At 39.2% G+C, this 23,065-nt stretch overlaps 1 protein-coding gene across 1 annotated transcript in view; it reads right to left on the bottom strand.

Annotated features, from left to right (window-relative positions):
• ARHGAP15 (Rho GTPase activating protein 15) overlaps window positions 1-23,065 on the bottom strand; it is a 302,239-nt gene that overhangs the window by 145,947 nt on the left and 133,227 nt on the right. Inside the window, exons 7-8 of the mRNA XM_030952453.1 lie at window positions 10,714-10,812; window positions 8,716-8,842 (exon numbers count right to left, since the gene is read on the bottom strand). Coding sequence (XP_030808313.1) covers window positions 8,716-8,842; window positions 10,714-10,812 — 226 coding nt within the window. The remainder of the gene's footprint in view (window positions 1-8,715; window positions 8,843-10,713; window positions 10,813-23,065) is intronic.

Raw genomic sequence — 23,065 nt, 5'->3', positions numbered from 1 at the left:
GCTCATATGTCATAGCTCTCTCTTCAGCATCAATATTTAAAGCCAGCTAGTTGGAACCTTTTACTTAATTGAGAAACAATACAGCATTTAACCCTTCAGTGATGTTCCACCCTTCGGCTTTCAGAGGCTGGATCTGTTTACCCGGCTCGTCAGCAGGCAGCTGGTGGAGGAAAGAGGAGACCCTACAAAACACATTCCTTTAAAATTCCGCTAATGCGCCCTGTCCAGGAGAGAGTACCACTAAGCTGATGTTTAAATATTTGGCCGTCACAATTTAAATCAAATAGAACCTTCTAGCTAGAAGGTCCAAATATATAAGTGATTTCACCACTTAACAGGGAAAAAGGTGAATCTGGAAAGTAGGTATTCCTGTCTAGAGCCTGACGTACAGTCTCTCTAACTGAGCTTAATTTAGACTTTTATAACCTAAAAACCTTCTTATTTCTGTCACATTGCTCCCAAAATACCATGAGGATTGCATCTAGATTAGTTAGAAATAATAGTGAAACCTCAGGATACAGTATAATGTAAGAATCATTTTTCTGCTACAACCTTCCAATAGGGGTATGTATTTCAATAAATACCATGAAAGGTTCAAAATGACGATGAAAGGAGTGATGGACTGGACTGGCTCTTCCTGAATAACAAAGTTCAGCAAGTCCTGCTCACTTGCTCTTGTTCTGACCTCTCTCCAAAGACTGCAGTCTAAAATATTCCCTGTTGCAGTGAGAACGCCTCCTTCTATTTAGGTGTTATCTGTTGTCAGCCTCTTATTCCTTCCCTGAGGAGGAAAAGTTATGGAGATGCAAAAACTGGAGATCTACTGACACACGGTGATGGAAGGTCGAGCAGAGGTAGCTGTCTGCATAGTGGGCTGTTTTCAACTATAGAAATTGTGGCATTTTGTAAAATCTACATCAAACCTTAGTTTTTCTGCTTAGTGTAAGGGGAGATCTACTGGTTATGGAACTAAGAGACCAAAGCAGTGGAAGACATGTTGGGTAGTTAGACTTGGAAGTGGCAGAGTCAGAGTAGATTCCTCATTGCAGGAGTCTACCTCACTTCCAGTGCATGGAAAAAAGCCCAACTGCTTGGCTCCAATAATGCCTAAAATCTCATGATTTATTTGTGATTGCTTTTGCTGAAGCAAGTGTGTGTCTGAAAAAAAAAAAATCCTCAGATTTTTTTCCAAAATGTAGTTGTCTTAAGGGCTGTGTCAGTATCTGTGGTTCAGTAAGAAAAGACTTAAAGCAATCATGATACCCAGTCTCTACTTGCCTTCATATCAAATCCATCTAGAGTGCACATGCAGGAGTTTATTTTGTTAAGAAAAATGCATGGTGTCGCTCTCTTCTTTGGAACAAAGAAGAAATATGGATTTGTAACCTTTTCCTTTTCTTTCTTTAAAATTAAGTCCTTCAATAGTGTTTTGAACAAACCTGAAGAGATTTTAAGACAGACATTTTGTATTATAACATTCCCCTGGGTCGTATGTATGATCGTCTTTACTAAAGCTCCTTTCAGTCCCAGTTGAATAAATATGCATTTTGTTTCACTAATCTTGAAACAACAGGAATAAAGTTTACCCAGGTCTTTTATACCTCAGAGAACAAAACAAATACTACAAATCTTTAGAGAGAAAGGATATACAAAAGGGCTTGAGGTGAATGTTTCAAAGCAAATACTCTTTAAACGATGTGCAAATTATTTCAGCACTTGAACATGATTTATGAAAGGGGATTAGTCCACTGAAACAAGAACCGAGTTTAAACTGTTGGGTTTCAAAGTCAAGGATGAGAAGTGCTAGCTGGAAAAGGCAGAAGGAACTGGATAGTAGTCTATAGCGAGGATTTCTGATTGATTTTCTTTAACTAACTCAATCCTACATTAGCTATCGCTGTCATTCATACTTAACTGTGGTGGGCAGCATAAAATACCTTCTTTTATGATATAATTCCCCATAAAAATGAAGTATGCAATGGTGATAATTAAGTAATAATGAGGTAATTAATAACTCAGTGACTAGCTCTCTATTTACTAGTATGCCCCATAAATGAGCACGAGAAGTGTGAAACAATTAAAGATTATCCAAGCTCAAACAGATAACTTTTCCAGGGAGTTGTGTGTCAGTGAGCAGACCAATGAGTCACAGGTCACATCTATAATAATACATTATATTATATTATAATATTCCCACATACTCTTCACATAATGGGTTAGAGCTACTCTTAAATACTATAAAAATGATCACTTTTGTGTAATTGTAAAGATTAATAAGTGAGCTAACTTCTCATGGTTCTATAATGACCCTGCTGTTCTAGTAGGTAAAGGAAAATTTAATGATCCTGCTCAGATATGATTAATATCTAACTTTTTCCTGGCTAAAAATCTGGACGTGGTTCAATAAAAATGAATTAAGTGAACATGCATGGGTTTCCCTGCCAAATGTTTATATGGAAGTTGGATATGCCCAATTTAAAAATATGCTTTTTCAACCCAAATAGTAAACTCTGGAAAGATTTTGGAGAGTGAAATAGAAATAAAACAAAGGATTAAGGAAACATTATATTATAATTGATGGAAACAGGATATTCAAATTCAGGAAAAAATGTAATTTTTTTAGGACTAGTCACAGCCAGTTTTGATTTTGAGTGCAACATAATCTTCTATTATCAGTAGAAGTGACACAATTTGTTTCTCAATTTGGCATGTTTTGTTTCCCACATGCCAATATTATTACTTCTTTGTTGCTGAATCAGTATTTTCCTAAGCTTTAGGAAGACAGCATACCTACACTTAATGTAGCAGAGAAACATAAGACTACAAATATGTAAAAAAATGTTTAGTCCCTGTAGTCCAGATGAGTGATTCCTCTCTGCAAACCCAGCATGTTGCATTTTCTTTTCCTGCTTTTTTTTAGTGCCTGAAGCTGAGTGCATTCCTGTTGATGCAATAAAAATAAATGCCACAAACATACAAGATGCAGAGTGACAAAATTAACATTGCAGTAGGAAACTGCATATTTGCAGCTAGTTTTCATTTTGCTTTCTGTTTTAATTGTTGCCATTGGTAATGCTGCACTAATATACATTATTGCTTTATGTTTCTTGGCTTTATTAAAAGTAATAAAACTGACCTATACATAATGCTAACATTGTAATATAATAATAGTCCCTAAATAAGATCATTTGGCTTTGAACTTCACATTTAGCTGAAATAAATGGGCCAGGAAGGGGAAAGAATTCAGACCCCATCAGAAATAACAAAGAAATGGAGTGATTTCCAACTTCTGTGGCTCTAATTAGAATCATGAAGGCTGGAAAAGACCTCTAAGATCATTGAGCCCAACAGTCAGCCCAGTGCCACCATCATGTTCACCACCGAACCACGTCCTCAAGGGCCATATCCACACCTTTTTGGATCATTGCAGGGATGGTGACTCCACCAGTGCCCTGGGCAATCTGTGACTGAACCCCCTTTTCAAAGAGGTGACCCTGTGTGGATAAAGGACTTCATGAGCTACCACAGAATCCAGCCTTCAATAAGGTTGGCTGGGCCAGTAGAACCTCTCTCTGCATCCCAAGATATGGTCTCCCAACCTTCCATCCCTTTCACGTGTTAGAGAGGAAAACAGAAAATTCCCACAGGCTCCTCTCAGCGCTGCCTGTAATTGTAGTGCCTTTTTCTAGGACGTATAATGATGTTTTCAAGAAATTAATTTCTGGATTTTTTCCCCCTTCTGTTATTAAACAGCCAAAACCATGCAAATCCACATGTTCGTGCCCTGGTGCCTATGCTTTCCCTCCTCAGAGGAACAACAGCCTCAGACAGGAGGTCTTTGCCACAGAAATACCCAGTCCTGTGCAGGGACAAACCTTAAACCCTGGAACAAGTCCTTGGAGGAAGATTTAGCCAGGGAAGGACCAAGTAGAGGATGTGAAGCCAGGAAATTTTCAAGCTCCACCAAATTCCCTATTTCTTCCACCATGTCCATTAAATGACCAAAGTGTGTTTCTGCTGCTGTTTTTTTCCCCTCACACTCATTGTACAGACTTAGTTATCTAACAAATTCCCTTCAGAAAGGATTCCAGATGCTTTAGTAATTAACGAGGGATACACACCACGCTCAAATTTCAAAATTCAGTCTTCTGAAGAAAACTGAATGAAACAAGAAAAGCAATTCTGGGCAATTTTAAATCACACAGTCCATGGTTCAATCCTAAGGACTATAAACTCCTGAATTTAACAGTCTTTTAAGAAACTAAAGCGGACTTCAATGCCCAGATGACTTTGTAGCGAATACCTATGAAGGCAAATTGAAATTAAGATCCAGAAGTTTTGGGGTTTTTCCCCTTGATTTAAAACATGTTAGGAGGTAGATTCCCAGACACTGCCACGAGGCAATTCCCTAGGGAAGCACGCAAAGGCTGTGGCATCCCAAGGGTAAAGCATCACCCTTTTGGACTTAAAGACCTATCACTCCCTGCTGAGAGTCCAAGAGGAATTTAGGTAAGGAAAGTATCATTATTTGAGTTGGCTGGTGGCCAGGGTGCTGGGGCTAAGACCCTGATCCTTACAGAGAGCGGAAAGGAATCCCAAGCCTGCTCTTTAATATGCATGACATGTTGGCTTTGCTGTCAACTTTTCCTTCCACCCCCTGCCTTTGTCCACTTTTTTCCACCTGTTGCAACTTGTCCTTATTGGGGCTGAGAGCAGGAATTGTCTTACTTTGGTATCACATTGTGTCTGGCACAGTGACGCCTGGGGTCTCTGACTGCTCTTAGTGACACACTGAAATGACCACGAATAGCAACAACGCTGCCACAACTCACCAAGATGTTCCTTTCCACACATATATATTTTTTTAAAATTCTTAATGCTGGAGTTGTGGCACCTCCAGCTAGAATTCAAATATGGAGGAGATTTTCCAGGCTGCATGACTAACCACCGGGTTTCCAGTAAAGTGTTCTTGAAGATAAGGAAAAAATATGCGAGTAGAAACAATAAAAATAATGCAATTCAATCTTATCAATTCAGGCAGTTCCAGCTTTTATGTGGCAAACAAGGAGATCAAATTGCATTTATCTAATATCACAGATTTTTTTTTAAATGTCTAAAATATTTCATTATTTTGCTTTGGCAACCTAAAGCTGAGGAACAGATTACTGTTCCCACTACATAAGGAAATAACTGACAACAATTAGTATTTATTCTTGTTGCTTTTGTAATAAAAATAGAATTCCATCACTTTCAAGGAAATCTAAAATATTAATAAGAATGTGATGAACTGAGTAAATGTGACGCCATAAGGAAATGATGGAGAACAGGTTGGAAATATAGTGCTTTGGGAATGGATTGCATTATCAAGCTTGTGATTGTGCATTTTGACAAGAGCAGCCCTCAGATTGATACGGTAGCCAAAGGGCACTCTTCTTACTGCAGAGCTGTTTGTTTCCATCCTGGAGAGGGGGAGCAGGAGGGGAATTGATCCCCTCTGACAATCAATAGCAACTCCAGCACAGGCTCTTCCACAAGAGGTCACTCCTGGGGGACAGAATTCTCAGATGATGGCCACAAATGGCCCAGAGCATGCAAACCACAGGATGGGTGCTTGGGCAGGAGAAGAAGGGCTGAGCTTAGCTGAGAGCATCCACTTGGTTTCAGTGCCCAAAACACAAGAGCTGTCCTGACACACAGTAAGGCCCCTTGGGGTTGGGAGAGAAGAACAATTCCTGGGAACCTTGTGGTGCACAGACCCTTTCCCTACATCCCAGATTCTTTCCCTACTTCCCATGTACCACACTTAGCATTTCTACTTGCAGAGCAACCCAGCTGCCTGGCTTCCTGGGATTTAAAATTAACATAGTAGACTACCTACATGTGAACCCAGTTAAAATTGGTGCTAATTAGGAGGGGTTTTTGGCAACCTTACAAAAAAAAACAAAATACCCCTATAGTCTGAATGATAATTAAATTACTTGGAAATTATGAAGTTTGACAGTAATTTTTAAAATTATTTGTTTAGAACAACACTTTTTTGCACTGAAAGAAGTGGTGCTGCAAGGCAATTTTCTTGCACAAAATGCACCCTTCTTCTAATGGAGGAGGCTGCTGGGGTGAAAACTGTGTTATTTCTGACCAGTATCAGCTGCAGAAATTATATCAGTGAAATAGCTGACATCATAAAATAAAAAGTCATCTCTTTCTATGTATTTGAGAACGAGATCACAGTTTTACATATTTTGGTAACACTCCCCAAGGCCATTCTTGGTTTCTTCATAGCTCAAGAAAACTTCAATTAGAGCATGAGTTGAAACCAAACTGGATGAGAAGCCACTGAAAGGCTGCATGACCAAGAGAACAGCCACTCTCTGAACTTTGGAAATTGAGCCTGGCGGTTTGAGCCCAATTTTCAATGAAAGCAGTGTCTACAGCTCAAAAAGCATAACAGAGAATTACCATTTGTCCTTGTAGTGCAAGCAGAAGCAATTAGGATTAGACATAAAAACCAAATTCCTGCTACTAAATCTCTAGGGACAGTCTCCCCAGTTTTAAATTAAAGAGTAAATTACTGAAATGCTTTCGTACCTGTCCTTTATATACTTGTACTGCTAAAAAAAAAAAGAAAAAAGCAATGATGCAGCAGTATCAAGGATATTTTTGCAACCCCTACAATGTAGAGAAGGTAAATACAAATGAATCTGAGCTGTCTGAATATTTCATTAAAGGTTATCAAAGCGGGAGGGGGTGGGCTGCTAAAACATCAGTTGCTCATCTTCTTTGTTAAACTGGAGGAGTTCTAAGGCATCATTAAAAAATCTCCTTTGTTTGGATTTGGCACTGGCAATAGTCAATAACGTAAAAGCACTATAAAATTATAAAATCGTTAAACTTTGCAAGAACTTTATAAATACACTTGCAGATATTGCACATATCTTTGTGCTCTGCAGTCAAACTGGACAATGAAACGACCACCTGTTAACTGCTAACAATGTGTCATTACCAGTTCTCATGCCTTTTTAAAGCAATTTTGGCTCTAGCTGCCGATAATTCTGGCTACGATACTTGTGTGAACATTAAGGGCACAGAAAGCCAAAGGCAGAAAACTGACAATACAGTTTGTGCTCAGACTACTAATAAGTAAGTGAATAATATGATTTTTCTAATTCCACATAATTGCTTGATCTCAAGGGGCCAAAAAAAAAAAAGTTCTGAATACATATTTTAGAAGCAATCCAATCTACGGTATTTAAATGCAAGCTTCGATTCAGTGAGATTTCACAGCAGATATTTTCACATTTTTTTAATAGTTTAAATAGCCTTTAACAAAACGGAGGTTATTCAGGATTCTCTAAGGTTTGAAAAGAAACATAGACTAAGTCTCTGTCACTGCTCATAGTCACTTTTTCTGTTTTGTCTGACAAATTATCATTTAAAGATATGTGAGAAGTCTAAATAAATAAATAAAAATTCCCTGAGTGCTGAGACAGTTTATGGGCATTTTGCTATTAGCTACAATAAGAGCAGAATCAGACCCTTAGAACTCACTGTGTTCTCAGTCTTATTTTTCGTCCTCTGAGAAATGCAACGCAGCACCAGTGCAAAGATATTGGGACAATTTTTCACAAGCCACGTTCAGGCTACTTTATATTTTATAACACAAAGAAAAAAAAACCAAAAAACAACACCACAAAGCCTATTAAAAAAAAAAAAGAAAGAAACATCTTCAAGATAATAAGAAAACAAACCCCAAAATCCTGTGGTCTGCAAAAAGAGACTATTTAATGAGTCTCTATTTGTGTGTACACGCGTGCATGTGTGCATATATTTATGATTGTGTGGATAATTATCATTAAAAATAGCTATGTTGGGTCTTTTTTAATGCAGCCCTTTTCTTAACATCCCAGGCTTTGATCCTGCACTGAAATGCGTGCAGGCGAATTCCTACAGAGCCCTTTGGTACCTAAAGGCACCTCGAACCAGCCTGCCAGTGTGGGGCTGCCACCGCCAGCAGGATGTGAACCTCCCGCCAAACAAAGGAGGAAAACAAAAATTCAGGGGAGAGGCTGAAGTTAAAAAAATGTTGGGTGAGGGATTCAGGGTCAGCAGCAGCTCCTGCTGCCCACGATCTCACGAGCATCTCGGCACAAACTGGGAGAGTCTTTTCAGAGGAGTAAAGCACAGCCCTGTTGGTTTTAGATCACTTTCTTTTCTAATCACACTGACAAACGATCAACGCCAAACCCTGGAATTTATCTTCTATAAAATTATAGATACATCACTGATTGTTGGCTGCAAAGGATATGTCAATTCCTTCAGCAATTCAGTGTATAAATACACAACAGACAAAATTACTCTGGCAATTTGAGGTATTTTACCAAAATGGAAACAAAGCAACTGCAACAGACCATTAACGTAGGGCTCGTGTTGCTTATTTTAAAAAATAAATGGCTTAAATAAATGTCTTTGCTCCTAAACAAATTTATTTTGCTTAGGAGAGAGTGTCACCCTTTAAAAGTGTGGAGCTAGTAACTGTCTTTACTTAAATGCAAGTTATGTATATCAGTGCAGAACATATTCAGCTTTGAAATTCACAGTGATCTTCCTTACATTCTGTATGTAATAAAAATTATCTTGTCCTGTAATGGCATAGTTATTTAAAAAGGAAAGAAAAAAAAAAAAGGAAAGAAAAATGAGAAAAGAAAGAAGCCTTACTTAAAGATTTTCTGTGTTCAGGCTTTGGCTCTTTGGATTCAGTGTCTAAGTTATTCAGTAATTCGATGCTGGAGGATCTTCTGAGTTTGAACTCCAAATTTCTCGATGTAATTCTCTGTTCTTTTGGCTGGAAAAAGAATATATATATATGTATATACATATGTGTATGCTTTTAATAAAATTATTATTTGTAAGAATGAAGCAAGAGATTCCAGAATGCCAGTACAGAAGCTAACAGACACACACAGAGCAAGTGTGCAGGGAGTATATAATTTAAAGAAAGTGTAATGCAAAATTTGTCATATGGCAAAGCTTTTATGGCCCTGACAGACTGATCCTAATTTCTGAGATAAATTCCCATTTAAGTGAGGAAAACAAAAGGCCTGCTTCTTTAGGCTTTAGGGACCAAAATTATTTCCACATTGCGGGCTACTTCCAAATGCTGGCAAAGAGGAAGAGTGTTTAAATTGCTTTTCTGTTTTAGATAGTTACAGTAAATATTCTTGCAAACACAATTACTTCAAACATCATTGCAAATTTGGGGTTGAATTCTGCTGGTTTAAGCTTAAGAAGTAGTCAGGGGGCTTTTCTCTTATTCTAATTTACTGGCAGACAAAGCGAAAATGAGCAGGAAAAAAGCAAAAAAAAAAAAAAAGAACGAAAAAAAAGGCGAGGCTGTTTCGGCTGAAGCCACGTCTCCTCCCGTGGCATTTGGTCAGGTGAGACTCAGCCATCCCAAGAGGCTGGAGAGCTGCCAGGCTTTTCACACTCGTTCAGAGTTTCAGGAGTGACACAGCTGGCAGAGATGGAGTGGCCAGGAGTGTGCGTGGGGACGTCCTGTCCTGCGCACTCGGACCTTGGCCAGCGCCAGCCAAGCACGGGCCACTCGTGCCCCACCAGCTGCTGCTGCTGTGGCTCTCTCTGCATGCTCAGGGCTGCTGAGGCCACAATAATACTTCAGCTACACTAAAAAAATACATATCTATATATATATCTAATCAGGTTTATTAGATGTTTAGTTGAATAGTATGCTAAAAAAGATTATATTTTTTTTTCCCTGAGTCTCCGTGGAAAACTCCACCCCAAAATCTTTAGTTGGATATCAATATCCTCACACACCCAATGAAATGCACAATATGAAGACATACATCATCAGATCAAACTTTCCTTGGCTGATTATAGCCTCAGGGTAATAGAATGTTTGTAGCTCTTTAAGGAAACAGTAGCTGTGTTCAAATTAACCCTTTCAAAGAGGCTGCAGATTCCGCTGCACTGAAAACCTCTGAAAAATGCAAGAAATGGGGATATTTTTCTCTCAACAGATTCTGCAGCAAACAAGGAAAGTCAGTGCCCTCAAAAACAGAAAAAAAAGAAAAAAGGAAAATGTTCTTGAATCAGGCAGGGATAGGAGGAAGATGTTTGGAATTTGTACTGAGAGTGGCAAAAAAGAAAGAAAAAGCTACAGCTGAAGCTGGTTTGGTAATTAAAAACTGTTTTAATAAAATGCAACCCTGCTTACTTCTAGTAGAAAACCCCCAGCCTTCCTGGGAGAATACCAGCAATCAGTTACAAAGGAATATTATTTGCTAGCGTTATTCTTGTGAATAAGTAATACAAAAATTCATAAAAGGCTCAAATGTATTAATAGTTCTATTGAAGATTATATACTGTAGGCTGCATAAACAGAAAATGCAAAAATTCATTAGTTATTAAGTGCTTGTGTGCTTTTACAACCCTCAGCAAGCCAGCGTCCTTGTTATTTCAGAGAAATAAATGTAGCGTTCCGTTTCGAGGCAAGAATCAAATGACATTTTTGTGCAACAACCTTGTTTATCTGACATTTTTTTTGTAGATTTGCATACATATTTTTATATCCTTCAGAGAAAGGAACGTCTAGCTAGCTGCTGACTGCCTAAAACCTGTAGAGATGCCTGAGCAAATGAAGTTGAAATTGCTACATCTTAATTAATAAAGGTAACAGCCAAAACAAATACATACCAATCTGTCAATTGCATTTTTGATAGCGTGGAACCAATCCAATATGAGAAAGTCGATATCCGACTGGAAGAGGAACTCATTTCCTGACACTGTGGTGATCTGGGGAGGGCATGGGCACACACAGGTGAGTAAAGCACACACCAGGCAGATGATTTTCCTCTATTTTCCCTCCCGTTCCCCCCAAATGCTTGTTCTTTTCACTGAGATTTGTCTGCTGGAGTGCCGAGCTACCGAGGAGTTCTGAACCTCTGTCTGAAAACTGTTTTGAATATGTCAAAACAAACGAGATATTGTCTCAGCAATGCAACCACAGAACACAAATAGTGCAGAAATAACGGGTATGTGACAAAAGTTAAGAAAAGCCAGGAAACTCGGTGTAACGAGACACAGTTCAAGGGAAATCAAAGCACCCTGAAAAGAACTGAATTCATCAGGAAAATTATTTCCTGCCATTTGCAGTTCCTGTATCTATTTTACTAATATTGGTTTTTGTGTCTGGTACCTCCATTCTTGAATTTGCACATTTATTATTTACCTATGATTCCCCACTTCCAAACATTTTGGTAAAATTGATAATGTCATTCATTCACACTAAAAAAAGAAATTATCATCAAAGATGGCTGCAGCAGAGTAATTAGGAGCCCATTTATCATGAAAAAAAATCCCCAGTTTGTCTGAATAGAAGTCGATTTACATTTTTGACCCACTCACTGGGAATATTTATCAAAAGAATATTCAATCCCCTGATAATGCTGTTTCACTGCCTAACCTAATATTTGGTGGAAATATGTAAGTATATGCTGTTGGTCTGAACTTCTGTAAACCACTGGGATAATCATGATACATAATTTTTTATTTTATACACACACACACACACACACACACACACACACACACACACACACATATATATATAGTTCACCATAGGAAATCTCCAGGTATTTCACACAACAGGTTGAAGCAACCATTTCACAGATGGCAAAACTGAGGCCCAGAGCTGTGCAGTGCTTTGTCCCAGGATTATTCCACACATTCCTGGTGCCCATGGCCACGGAGCATCAGCTGGGCATAACATGTGTTTGCAGACAAGTCTGTGTTTGCAGACAAGTCCACCAAGGGCTACATCACCAGCACATTTTGGAAGGGGCAGGAGCTCATTCTGCCCATGCTCCAAGACAGCTCAGCCCCTGCCAGCTCTGGAACCAAAGTTTTATTCTTCTTTTGCTGCTGTTAAAAGCTGCTGGTGCAAAATTTGGTGGTATCCACATGTGGAAATGGAACATTTGGGTCTTGGTGTATTGGGGATGCAGGTTTAGCCTGAATGCTGGAATGTTCACTGGAACATGGATTATTTAGCACCAAATAGGGATTTCCTTCTGACCAACTCTGGGAAAAAGCAAAGCTGTTATGACCTGGCACGGTTTGTTTATGTAAATGCATTGACCTGAAGTGCTGCTGTTTCCCTGCATCTCCCCCATGCCAAGAGTTTTTACTCTTGAAGTTAAAAAGAAACAGCAGCTCCTCGCCAGCCTGGGTACTCCCAGCATCTCCCTTAGAACTGAAATAATACCAGGAAAAAGAAAACCCAAACCAAAAAACAACAGCCTAATGTCACATTAATTGTCCTATAACCCTCCCTTTATTGAGGAAATGCCTGTAAGGAAGGTTTCCAAAGTCATCAGCATTAAGGAAAATCCCGTCAGCGCAGCTCCAGCGGAGACATCCTGTGGGAGTGCTGCTGAGAATGTGGGAACGCTCCCCTGGTGTGGGCTCGGGGCTGCAGGGCTGCAGATGTTCGCCCCATCCCCTCTGCACCCATCAGGGGCCAACTCCAGCCACCCCACTGCTCCCCAAGCACCAGGGAGAGTTATTTACTGGGGAAATCTCAATTCCCTCATTAGTGCGGGGCCATAACGTTAATCACCACTTGCACATTCACCCCTCCCTTCACCAAAAGGGAATCAAAAGTCCAAATGCAGCTTAAGGTGAGCAGCAGAAAAGACCTGACCTCCATTTGGGTTCAAAATTTATGATATGATATAACAATTTATTAATGTATACATGCAGATATGAATTAGACTAAACACAGGCAACAATTCAATCTAATGCCTCCCTCCCAGTATAAACAAATCATTATTAAAATTATAAAATGGAATAACATTTTCAAAGTAAGAGCAACATATGTAATTAGATTTACTGTATTTTGAAGGCTTAAAAAGGACACAACATAGTTCAGCCTTCCGTTCAGTAAATTCAGGCTTTATTAAAATACAAGTATTCAGCACTGCATAAATATTTGCACTGTATGATATGCAAAAGAGATACTCCATTGCTAACAAGACCAAAGCAAAATACATGTTGAAAGTTTCTTTGTCTTGAATGTGTTATTTTGATAATCATATATTATCAGTGTTTTATGAGCAAATCTGTAAAAACAGATCATAGAATGGAGGGAAGAGAATTCATTTAAAATATACTTTCTGTAAGATATAGTTCAAGTCCTTTTCTTTCTTTCCTCAGACTAATCTTCAGAGTAACAAGACAGTTTCAAGAAGACTGCTACTGCTCTCTACAGTTTAAATGCATCCACTCCTTAATTACAGTCAGTAATTGACTTTGTTCTGCTCCATTCCAGTCATTCACAGGCAAGCAGTTCCAAAGGCTTTGGCTGGTAAATCCCATTTAATGTGCAGGTTTTCTATCCCACTTTTATATATTACCTCCTTAGGATTTCTGATAAATTACTCTTGGAAAGGATTGCTAAACCATATTTGCACTTTGAACAATCAAATTTTCAACACCCTTGGGAAAAGACATCAGTAAAGAATGCTGGTTTTGACTAAACCTTGTGATTGAACAATTTATGATCACAGCCCTAAATGATGTATAACTAACAACAAGCAGAAATTGTTCAATATTAAGGCCTGTTAACACACCATCCCTGTGTCAGGCACTGCTGAAATAAACAGAGGGGCTGGGGAAACAAATGAAAGACAAATCTGGGGAAAAAAAAAAAAGGAAAATTAAGTGCTCTATCCAGAGCTGCCAGACTCCATTGTGCCAGGTACTTCACTTATTTAAATACCTCCCGAAATCCCTCTCTCTGTGCCATCATTTTTGCAAAGGCTACAGTCTAGAATTAGCACTACCTTACCAGGCAGAATGCTGCTGCTGCTGTCAGCAATAAACACCCACGAGGATTGACAACTGGCATTAACCCTCTGGTTCGCCATGCCCTTCAGGATGGGGACAGGAGACCCAGGGTGCCTGAATTCCCTCTTTCTCTCTACAGCACCAATGGAAAAAAAATGACTTCAAAGCCTGAATCAACTCACATGGCAGTTTTGCAGCAAGCTGTAGCACAGCCCTGCTGCTAAGCATTGATCCTCAGAAAATATTGGCTCACCACAGGTAAATGTGTGCTAAATTCAATGCACTGCTGGGCTGCCAGCACTGTGTGGGAAGTGGGGAGGGAGGCAGGTGTGAAACACTTCCTGATATTCTATTTGTGGCTTATTAAGGGTTTCTCTTGTCACCTTATAGAGCTGCAAATGGAGGGTTGAGCTTCTTTTGCGTGTCACCATAATGATGCACCAAGGTGGTGTTCAACAAGATCCTATGTTATTAAACAGAAATGTACCCTTTTAGCTCCACAAAATACAGGACACTGTGTCTAATTAATGCTGTTACCATTTTATAATATACAAATACACCTTGCAGGCTACCCAGGATCAATGGTTTCAAAAAATTTTAGAAATTATGTATTTATCATGTGCTAGGTTGTGCTCTGGGATATACTGCTGTGCCAGGACTTTTAAAACCCTTACAGATCACCCTTCAGAGCTTGCTTCACAGGCTTGCCTTTCACAGTATATCCATGCCAATGGAAAACGGGCATGGAAGAAGATCAGGGTCTTCTGTCCATGGTTTTCCTGCAAATTTGGTCTGGGGACCATGGCACAACTGTGAAAAACATCTCGTTCCTGGTATCCCTCTAGTTCTTTACCAGTATACACTTCTACAGATATTCTTGCATTTATTTTAGCTGCAGAACAGGGATGGAGGCAATTTCAGCAATCCTACTGATAGACACTCTATGGAGATATGGGAAAGGGTGATAAACTCACACGGCAAAACAAAAATGCGAACCCGTCGTATTGATTCACCCACTTCAAAGTGTACTTATGCATCTCTGGTGGCCACAACTATTACTTGCAGTGATCAACTGTTTTTAAACAATGCCAAGAACAAACCTTAATACAGGAAGTGAAGAATTCTGTGGGGAAGGAGAAACGCAGCCAAAATTTTAGTGCGTATTGTGCAACAAAAAAAAGGGAGAGAGTGAGCAACCAAGGAAATGTATGGTTCATGTATGAACACCAAAAAAACATGTCACAGTTCTTAATTCATCCAAATACTGAAACAAGCCAATGCTCAACTCCCCCTGAAGCTGGGACATCCAGAAAAATTGCTGGACTATTGAGGTGAGGCTTCATATAACCGACTCCAACGGTTCAGGGTTGGATTATTGGATGCTTTTGGACCGTGGAAACTTCAGCAGTTGCTAATCCAGTGCAAAATTCAGTGCAGAAAACAGAAATTTTTATGCCACCTGGGACTCACACAGCTTGTGGTGAGCACTAAGTGATTTAAACTTGGATTGACAGATACCTCTGCGTGCAGAAATTCAATAAAATGTGTTCCTCTGGTTGCACTGTGCATTGGGATTGCTGCCCTTGATATGTGTAGGAAAAAAAGGAAATGTGAGTTGCTGGAGAATTTCTAGCTCCAAAGTTAACACTCTTCCCCCTTCCCACTGCTCCCTTCATCTCACCTTGCTCGCTCACAAACTGGTGGGGTTTTTTCTGATCATGTTAATCAACCTGATTCCCCGTAATGAAGGGAAATCTGGCATTTTCTCTCTGTTTTCCTAACAGATTTTTCAGGATGGGGTCTATCCATGCAATGCAGGACACCCCATTTACCATCTGCATGGCAGCCACCAGGGCTGGGCCAGGGAGGTTGTGAAAAGAGTCAAAAAGAAAGGAAATAAATAGAAAAAAAAAGAAGAAAGGATATTGGGAATTTTATGTCTCTAAATATTCATTTTTAAAAAATCATTACTGTATAATAAAACTTGAGAGTTAATACACAAACCTTGGACACTCCTGTCCACACCCCCAGTAAAGGTAGAATTAATTAAAGTTGGGAGATACTATGCTCCTTAGTTGTTTAATTAACTGGATTTCAATCAAACTGGGACAGAGCCATGCAAGTTTCTAAAAACACATCAAAAGTCTAACTGCATTTCTGGAAGTTGATCTTAAATTCTTTCTCACAGATAATCCAGTCTCTTGGCCATGTTTATGCTGAATGAGTAAGCAGCCGAGAGGATAAATAAAATATCTCTCTGTGCTGTACCATAGTGAGCTGAGTCTAGTATTAAAAAATGGCAACAAAAGAAAACAAAAGGCTCAGTCTTGATCTCTGTTATATTCATACAGCATCATGTATCCATTCCATGAGCCAGCCTATCAAAGAGAGGTAGTCATGGTTATGCTGATAGTTAAATTACTTAAAGGACTCTAAGATGTTTATGACTACCAAAGAAATTTCATTATCAAGCAGATTGTCTGTCTCATATTACAGTCTGGCTTCACCCATCTCGCAGTCCTTTGGATGTCGAGCAAAGTTAACATTGAAGTGATGGGGAAATATCAGCTTGAGAGAAAAGGTCTTCAACCAATCTTTCAAAAAAAATGATATTTGTTAAAAAATTTGGTGAGAAAGTATCTGCCTTGTGTTCCCAATGTTGCTAGATGTTAAGTAAATATATGCTGATTGCAAAAAAGTTGCTTTGGCAACTCTCTTATTAAAATGCATTTGTAACCCCCATCTGTCATGAAAGTTTTGAAAAGTTTGTTTACTTTGGAGAGCCGCCTTATCCAGGGTTACCCCGGCATACAATGATAGCAGTCTTCAGAAGTTGTGTGAGGAACAAGCCACTAGGGATCCATTTTTGTTTTAATTGGCACACACAAACACTTTTCTGGTCTGTCAAAAAGATCAAGCTAATATGCATGGCGGGTGTTATATTCTCAGCTTTTGGGAGCAGTAAAGCTCCCTTTATTTAAGTAATTTAAATGATAGACTGCAAAAACTTTGCAAGTCAGAAAAATGTTTTATACTTTCTTTGGGAATATTTGTTTTAGGCAACAGAAAATGTTCTACATATCTAAAGATGTTGAACCTTATGTTTTAATTACCCTGTTTTTTCCTGATTCTGTAAAAACGACTGTGAAAACCAAGGATTGCAAAGAGGCAACAAACAGATCCCGTGTTTTCACAACTTCTGCAGTATTACAATTTGTGAGACTAAATACTGCCAGATGTTTATAGGTTATGTCCTAAGCTGTGTTGCTTTGTGGTGTGACTGCTTTGCACATCCACTCTCTGGGAACCTTTGTGGGGTCATTGTACCAATGCAACCTCCTCATATACAATGAGGTGTTTCTTAGTGAAAATAAACTGATGCTGGCATTATACACATCAATGGCTCCAAAATGGATCGAGATGTCTCAGATTTGGGGGTGAAACTTACAGGAAACAATAAATTTTACAATAAAACTATATTGTACCAGTGGAGACGAAATAATCCTTTTCATGGTAAATTCCTGGGACTGAATTGTTCAACATAATCCAACAATACAATAATGGACTCTGTGATGGTTAAGAAGGAAAAATTTTTGAACCTAAAGTTTCCCTTCTTCTATGCTATAAACTCATATGACATGCCAGTTTCTCTTGGAAATTTGCATTAATACCAACTAGGTGAGAATCTTCTCTCCACATTATAAGACAAAATTTTTCCTTTCCTTCCTGGCCGTGAGGAATCTCAGATGCAGAAGAACTGATTTTTATCACATAAGGAAAATACTGAACCAAGAAGAGGTCACAACTGAAGCTCATTAAGCTCTGAGAGAACAAAACTCATTCTTGGATTGGAAGTGGAGCTTGGGCTGGGGTCCTAGAGCTTCTATGGATAGAAAGAAAGGTCCAGGGATATTGGGATGCTGTCACTGATTTCAAGGAACAACTTGTCATTCTCCTTTTTCCACCCACCAGTCCAGGTCTGGTTTTATGCTGCCTTGTAGAAGTGTGAGAAGAAACACATGATGTTTGAGCAAAGGGAAAGGTAAGAAAGAGCAAATAAACTCTGATAAACATCCAGAGAACATCTTGGGAAGTATTTCCTGCTGATCCCCTACACTGGTAATATGTCCTGTGAGAGACAGTTGGAACACAGGGATCGGCCTCTGAGAAACAGGGGTTTCCTTCAGAGGATAAAGAGCAGAAAGGGAAATGTGAGACAGGCAGCAGATGACCCTCCTGGATGCCAGCCACTTGTGTGCAGCCTGCCATGTCCCCCCTGCCCGTGCTGCCCTCTGCTCCAGCCCCACGCCACAGAGCAGGAGGGGTGGAATTCTGACAGCCTTGCAGCCAAAGTCGCAGGAGATGCGAGTCACCAGGCCGGGGAAGGGAGAAAGAAATACCCCCACAAGTGGTAAAAGCAAGAGATAATAATTAAGACACAATTCAGTCGTGTCTGTGCATAGTGGGAAGTCAGGGAATAGACAATTGCACATTTTGTCCACGGATGAAGACTGAAGGCAGTGCATGAATACCTACTGCAAGCAACTTTTCTCCTTGGGGTAATATTTTACTGTTATTGCCTTTGCAATCTGAAGCCATACATTACACAGCCACACACAGAGATATTGGCAATGGTTTCTCAGAGAAGTCCTGTCTTTCTTAGCTTTACCAGCTGGACAATACCTAGTGATGAATGGTTCTCCTGTCCAATTTTATATGCATGTTATAACACTTTATGAGGTATGTGAGTGAGACTCAACGTGATAAGTCCTTGTAACAAACAAAAATATCAAAGGGAGAATGAATGCTCTGCTTTCAGTGCAGGCGAAGATATATATTTAAAATATATATGTGCTGGGTGTAAAGATTTCATTTTGTTGACTCTTATTTTAGCCAAAAATTTATTCATCAGCAGCAGAGCATTTCACAGCTACATTATTTGCAAGAAGAAGCCAGTGCTGGCTCTTAGTATTTCATTTACTGGCACATATCTCCTATTAATGAATGCTGAGATTGCACAATAAGGAAAAAGAGATGTTGCTATAGGTGTCTTTATACTTACAGTAATGTATTTGGCTGTGATTATAAGTGTTTGTAAAACTTTCAAGAATCGTTCCTTGTCTACTTACACTAATGAGAACACCTGGTAAGTTTAGAGCTGCGCAGGCTTATTTGCATTGAATTCAGGTTTTTGCATACTGTACATCACTTTTTGAAACAATTAGATGTTTACAGAGAAATACAGCCAACAGAAGAACAGCAGCTTGAATGCCCTCCAGCCCAAGTCAGCGCTAATCCTGGTCTGTGTGAAAAGCAGAAACCTGCTGAATTATAATACCGACACAAATTCAGTGAGCAGTGAACAAAAGTGTACCTGCAAATCCTCTGATAGCAGATGTTTCTGGTGGGGATTGCTACCTGCTGTTGAATAAAGCATCTCTTAGAGATGAAACAGCACTACTGAATGGGATTTTCGCAGCTTATTTACCATTTCCTTTCCATTCTGATAGTTTCTTTTCCCTCTTTTTTTTTCCCCCCCTTTTATTCCTGGTGACTCAGAACCTGTGTACTGAGCATGTAGAACATGCGGTCATTCTCCAAAATAGCAGAAAATAAACAATTCCAACTACAACAGCTGGAAAGATCTCTATTTTGATAAGTTATTTAGTTCTTTAATAAAAATGATGCTGATAAGATTCAGGATAAAGATGGATGACTTTTGTAACCTAACTAAATTTTAGTTTCTCAGGAGTCACAACCTAGTTAGAAAGCTTTTACGGGTAACTAGTTAGAAAGCTTTTATAGGTAATACAGGTCTTTACTCAGTACAGAAAAATATGGATATTTCAAAACACAAAATCCTTGAATGGTCTGGGTTTGAAGGGAGATTAGAATCACTCTGATCCAAACCCCTGCTATAAACAGGGACACCTTCCACTACAGCAGGTCGCTCAGAGCTCTATCCAGCCTGGCCTTGAACGCTTCCAGGGATGGGGTATCAATAGAGTTTCCAAAAGACTAGTAGGCTATGAACCTCTCTGACCCAGTTCTGATATTTATTTCATCTAGGAATGATTTTATATTAAGTAATAAGCAGCATCACAATACAGATACTATGGAGACAATTTATTTCAAAGTATAATACCACCTAACTTTTGAAATTAGAGATTCTTGTATTCTGAAAAAAAAAAAATCTTTTTATGTCTCCAAATCATTGTGATAGTCTCAGACCAGTTTTCAAGCATTGGAGGATCCCTGGATTTTTTATTTAGACATTCTGGAACTGCACTGACAGCACTGGAACTGCGCAGGCCTTTAAATTTATCAGCTGCTCTATGTGGTACTGTAGTAATGACAGCAAGTTACTCAAAATGTTATTTAAAAATATCACATAACCAAAATATTTAATATCTCTTCACAATAGGTGTCTAAGGGGAGCTTTTCTAGGAAGGGGGAATATAGGTCAGAACTTAAGGAATTTCTTACAATAACTGATTTTGGTCAGCCAGAAGTCATTGGGTGAAAAACTACAAAACATTTGACCATGCAGCTCACAAGCAAGAGAACCTACTTGGATCAAATCTGTAATTTTAAAAGTTACAGTGAAATTAGGAATAAAACACAAGAATCACATACCTTCTCTCTAGGTCTGAGTTTCTGGTGTGCATATACCAAACACCAAATACCAAAAGCAATTAAGTTATTTTAAATAAACAGTTTTTGCAAGTATGGGATTTTTTTTTTTAACCATGTAGGCGTTTCTCATGTATTAGAACATGATTTACACTTTGACATCTGTCAGTCAAGCTTCTGGCTATCACACTGGACAATCTGGAGGGGCACATCACAATGTGATGTGGCATGCAGAAAATCTGAAAAACTCCACTTTTCCAAAATAAAAATCCACTTTCTAGTTTTAAATAGAGAGAATGATTGCAGAATATTTGGCCATCGAGACTGTAAAGATTGAGGCTGGGTAATCAATAACGTTTGTGGTTGAATTACCCACTGATAACAAGTAATTTCCTGCTATCCTTCAGGGGAATTGGGAAGTGGATTTGGGGAATTTGGCAGATTCCCTCTCTCTCTGTTCTAAATATGCTGTGTCTGAAAGCCTGATATTCTATTCTTTTCTGCTGCAAGCTTTGGGATGATGCCATACAGGAGAATGTGGGTTTGGGGTGACAGCTCAGGAAATTTGGGATCTAAGTATAAGGGAAGCTAAAAATCCACAAAATTGTCAAGGCAAGGAATGCTGGGAATTTGGGGTTCAGTTCCTCTGTGCCACAATCATAAAGCCATGTTTATCTGAATCCCTTCAACACCATTATTTTTACTCCATGTCTTGTTATTAATAAATACACAGTACACATGGCAAGGAAATGGGGTGGTTTAAAACACATTATGGCCTCCTTGTCCAATGTGTCACCTTTGCACATCAATTCAGGCACCATGGATGGTGTGCCAAGAGACTTGTGGTTATCCAGCAACCCAAACTTCAGACTCAGAAGGGCCATAACCAGAGCATCTCCCCACAGGCCTCTGACCCACGTTCCTTGCCCTCCTCACCAAGTTGTCAGAAATTCTGGGCGCATTATCACTCTCCCCAAACTCAGCATGACATGCCAACTCCAGAGCAACATCCAGCCAGTAACGTGGACATTAAACTGTGAGGCAAAAGAGAAAGTCTTAAGGAAACTGGAATTTAAGACCTGAGTTTCTACAAGTGTTAGGTTTCCCTGTCTTATAAGCCATGACCTAACCTTTGCACTGTTCTGCTGCCTCTAAGATAATTAAGAATGCTATCAGATTCTTGGTTCTGACAAAGGAAACCCATAAGCTACTTCTCAGAGATTTGGGGTAGTAACTCATTAAACCAGAGATGGGAGAGCTGACTCTATTACTCGTGTCTATGAGCAGAGACATGTAAGTGAGTTTGAACTATAAACAGAACCAATTACATTAACATTTCCCAACGCTTTCAAGAATCAGACTTGAAGCTTTTATTTGTTTCGCGAAAACCGTGATCCGTTATGCTAATAAGTCTAAAAATTGATTAAAAGAAAAACATTCAAAGCAGAACCTGGCAGTAGAGCTTCTTATGTGCTTCCCTTTCATCTGCTGGAACACGGTAGCCCTGATTCAGCAAGGTACTTCATTAAGCAATAGGCAATGTGCAGAATCTGAGTGCTTGAGCTGTTTGCAGTCACAAGAGTGAAATGAGCAAATCAGCCCGAGCAAAAAATAGCAGAAAAGTTATATTTATTCACAGAGTGAATATTTCAGGGAACAAAAGATATGTTAGTGACAGTCAGTAAGAGCTGCATGTAAATTAACAGCAGAACCACAAGCAACAAAGTTAGCTGTCATTTGTAAGGGTAACAGCAAAAGAAAGCTGCACCTTCCCACCCAACTGAGAGACAATACCTCATCAAGGAATTAGAGGGGGGGAAAAACCAAAAAATAATTACAAAAAAAACCCACCACCTATTGGTTCCTTCATTATTAGGAGCAAACCGACACTAGTAACCTTATATACCTACTTGGAGAACACAGTACCAGGAAAGAAAAACGATTTTTTTTTCACCCTGGCTATATTAGTAAAAACACAGCCAGATTACCTTGAAAATAATGAGGGAAAAATAATAACTTGGTAAGAAATTTTACCTAGCTTTCAGCTAAACTCATATTGCCAACAATCCCCACAACTCACTCTTTTCTTTCTGAGAACAGATGAACTGATTCTCTATCACAGCCAAGCTCATAATGTCTGAGATTAACTAGAAGTCACTCACTTAGAGAATGACCTTACGAAGAATTAAGCCATAAATTAGATACTGCCAGAACTTGAGAAATAAAAGAAGAAAAAATTGCTGAGAGTTTTTAGGTGTTGAGAAATTCAATTATACCATTCCATCTCTTATTGAAATGCAAACCCACAGGCTGAAAGCACAGAAACACACCACAGCTAAACAAAGTGGCGAGAAATACTGAAATAGGTGAATATTTATCAAACCCCTCACTTAACAAAGAAGGAGCACTGATATCCATGCTATTTGGAAAGCTGCTTTTATCGAGGGAGGGAACAGGATCTCAGTTTCACGCTTAACTCCGAACGATAACTCATTCCCGCTTCTCGCTGCTTTTGCTCGATGACAGGTCATTCACCTCACTACTGTCATGCGTTACAAAAATTAGC

The sequence above is a fragment of the Camarhynchus parvulus genome, chromosome 7, assembly GCF_901933205.1.
Source record: "Camarhynchus parvulus chromosome 7, STF_HiC, whole genome shotgun sequence".
Lineage (NCBI taxonomy): Eukaryota > Metazoa > Chordata > Aves > Passeriformes > Thraupidae > Camarhynchus > Camarhynchus parvulus.
Note: the sequence above shows the minus strand (reverse complement) of the source record. Positions and strands in the feature narration are given on the sequence as shown.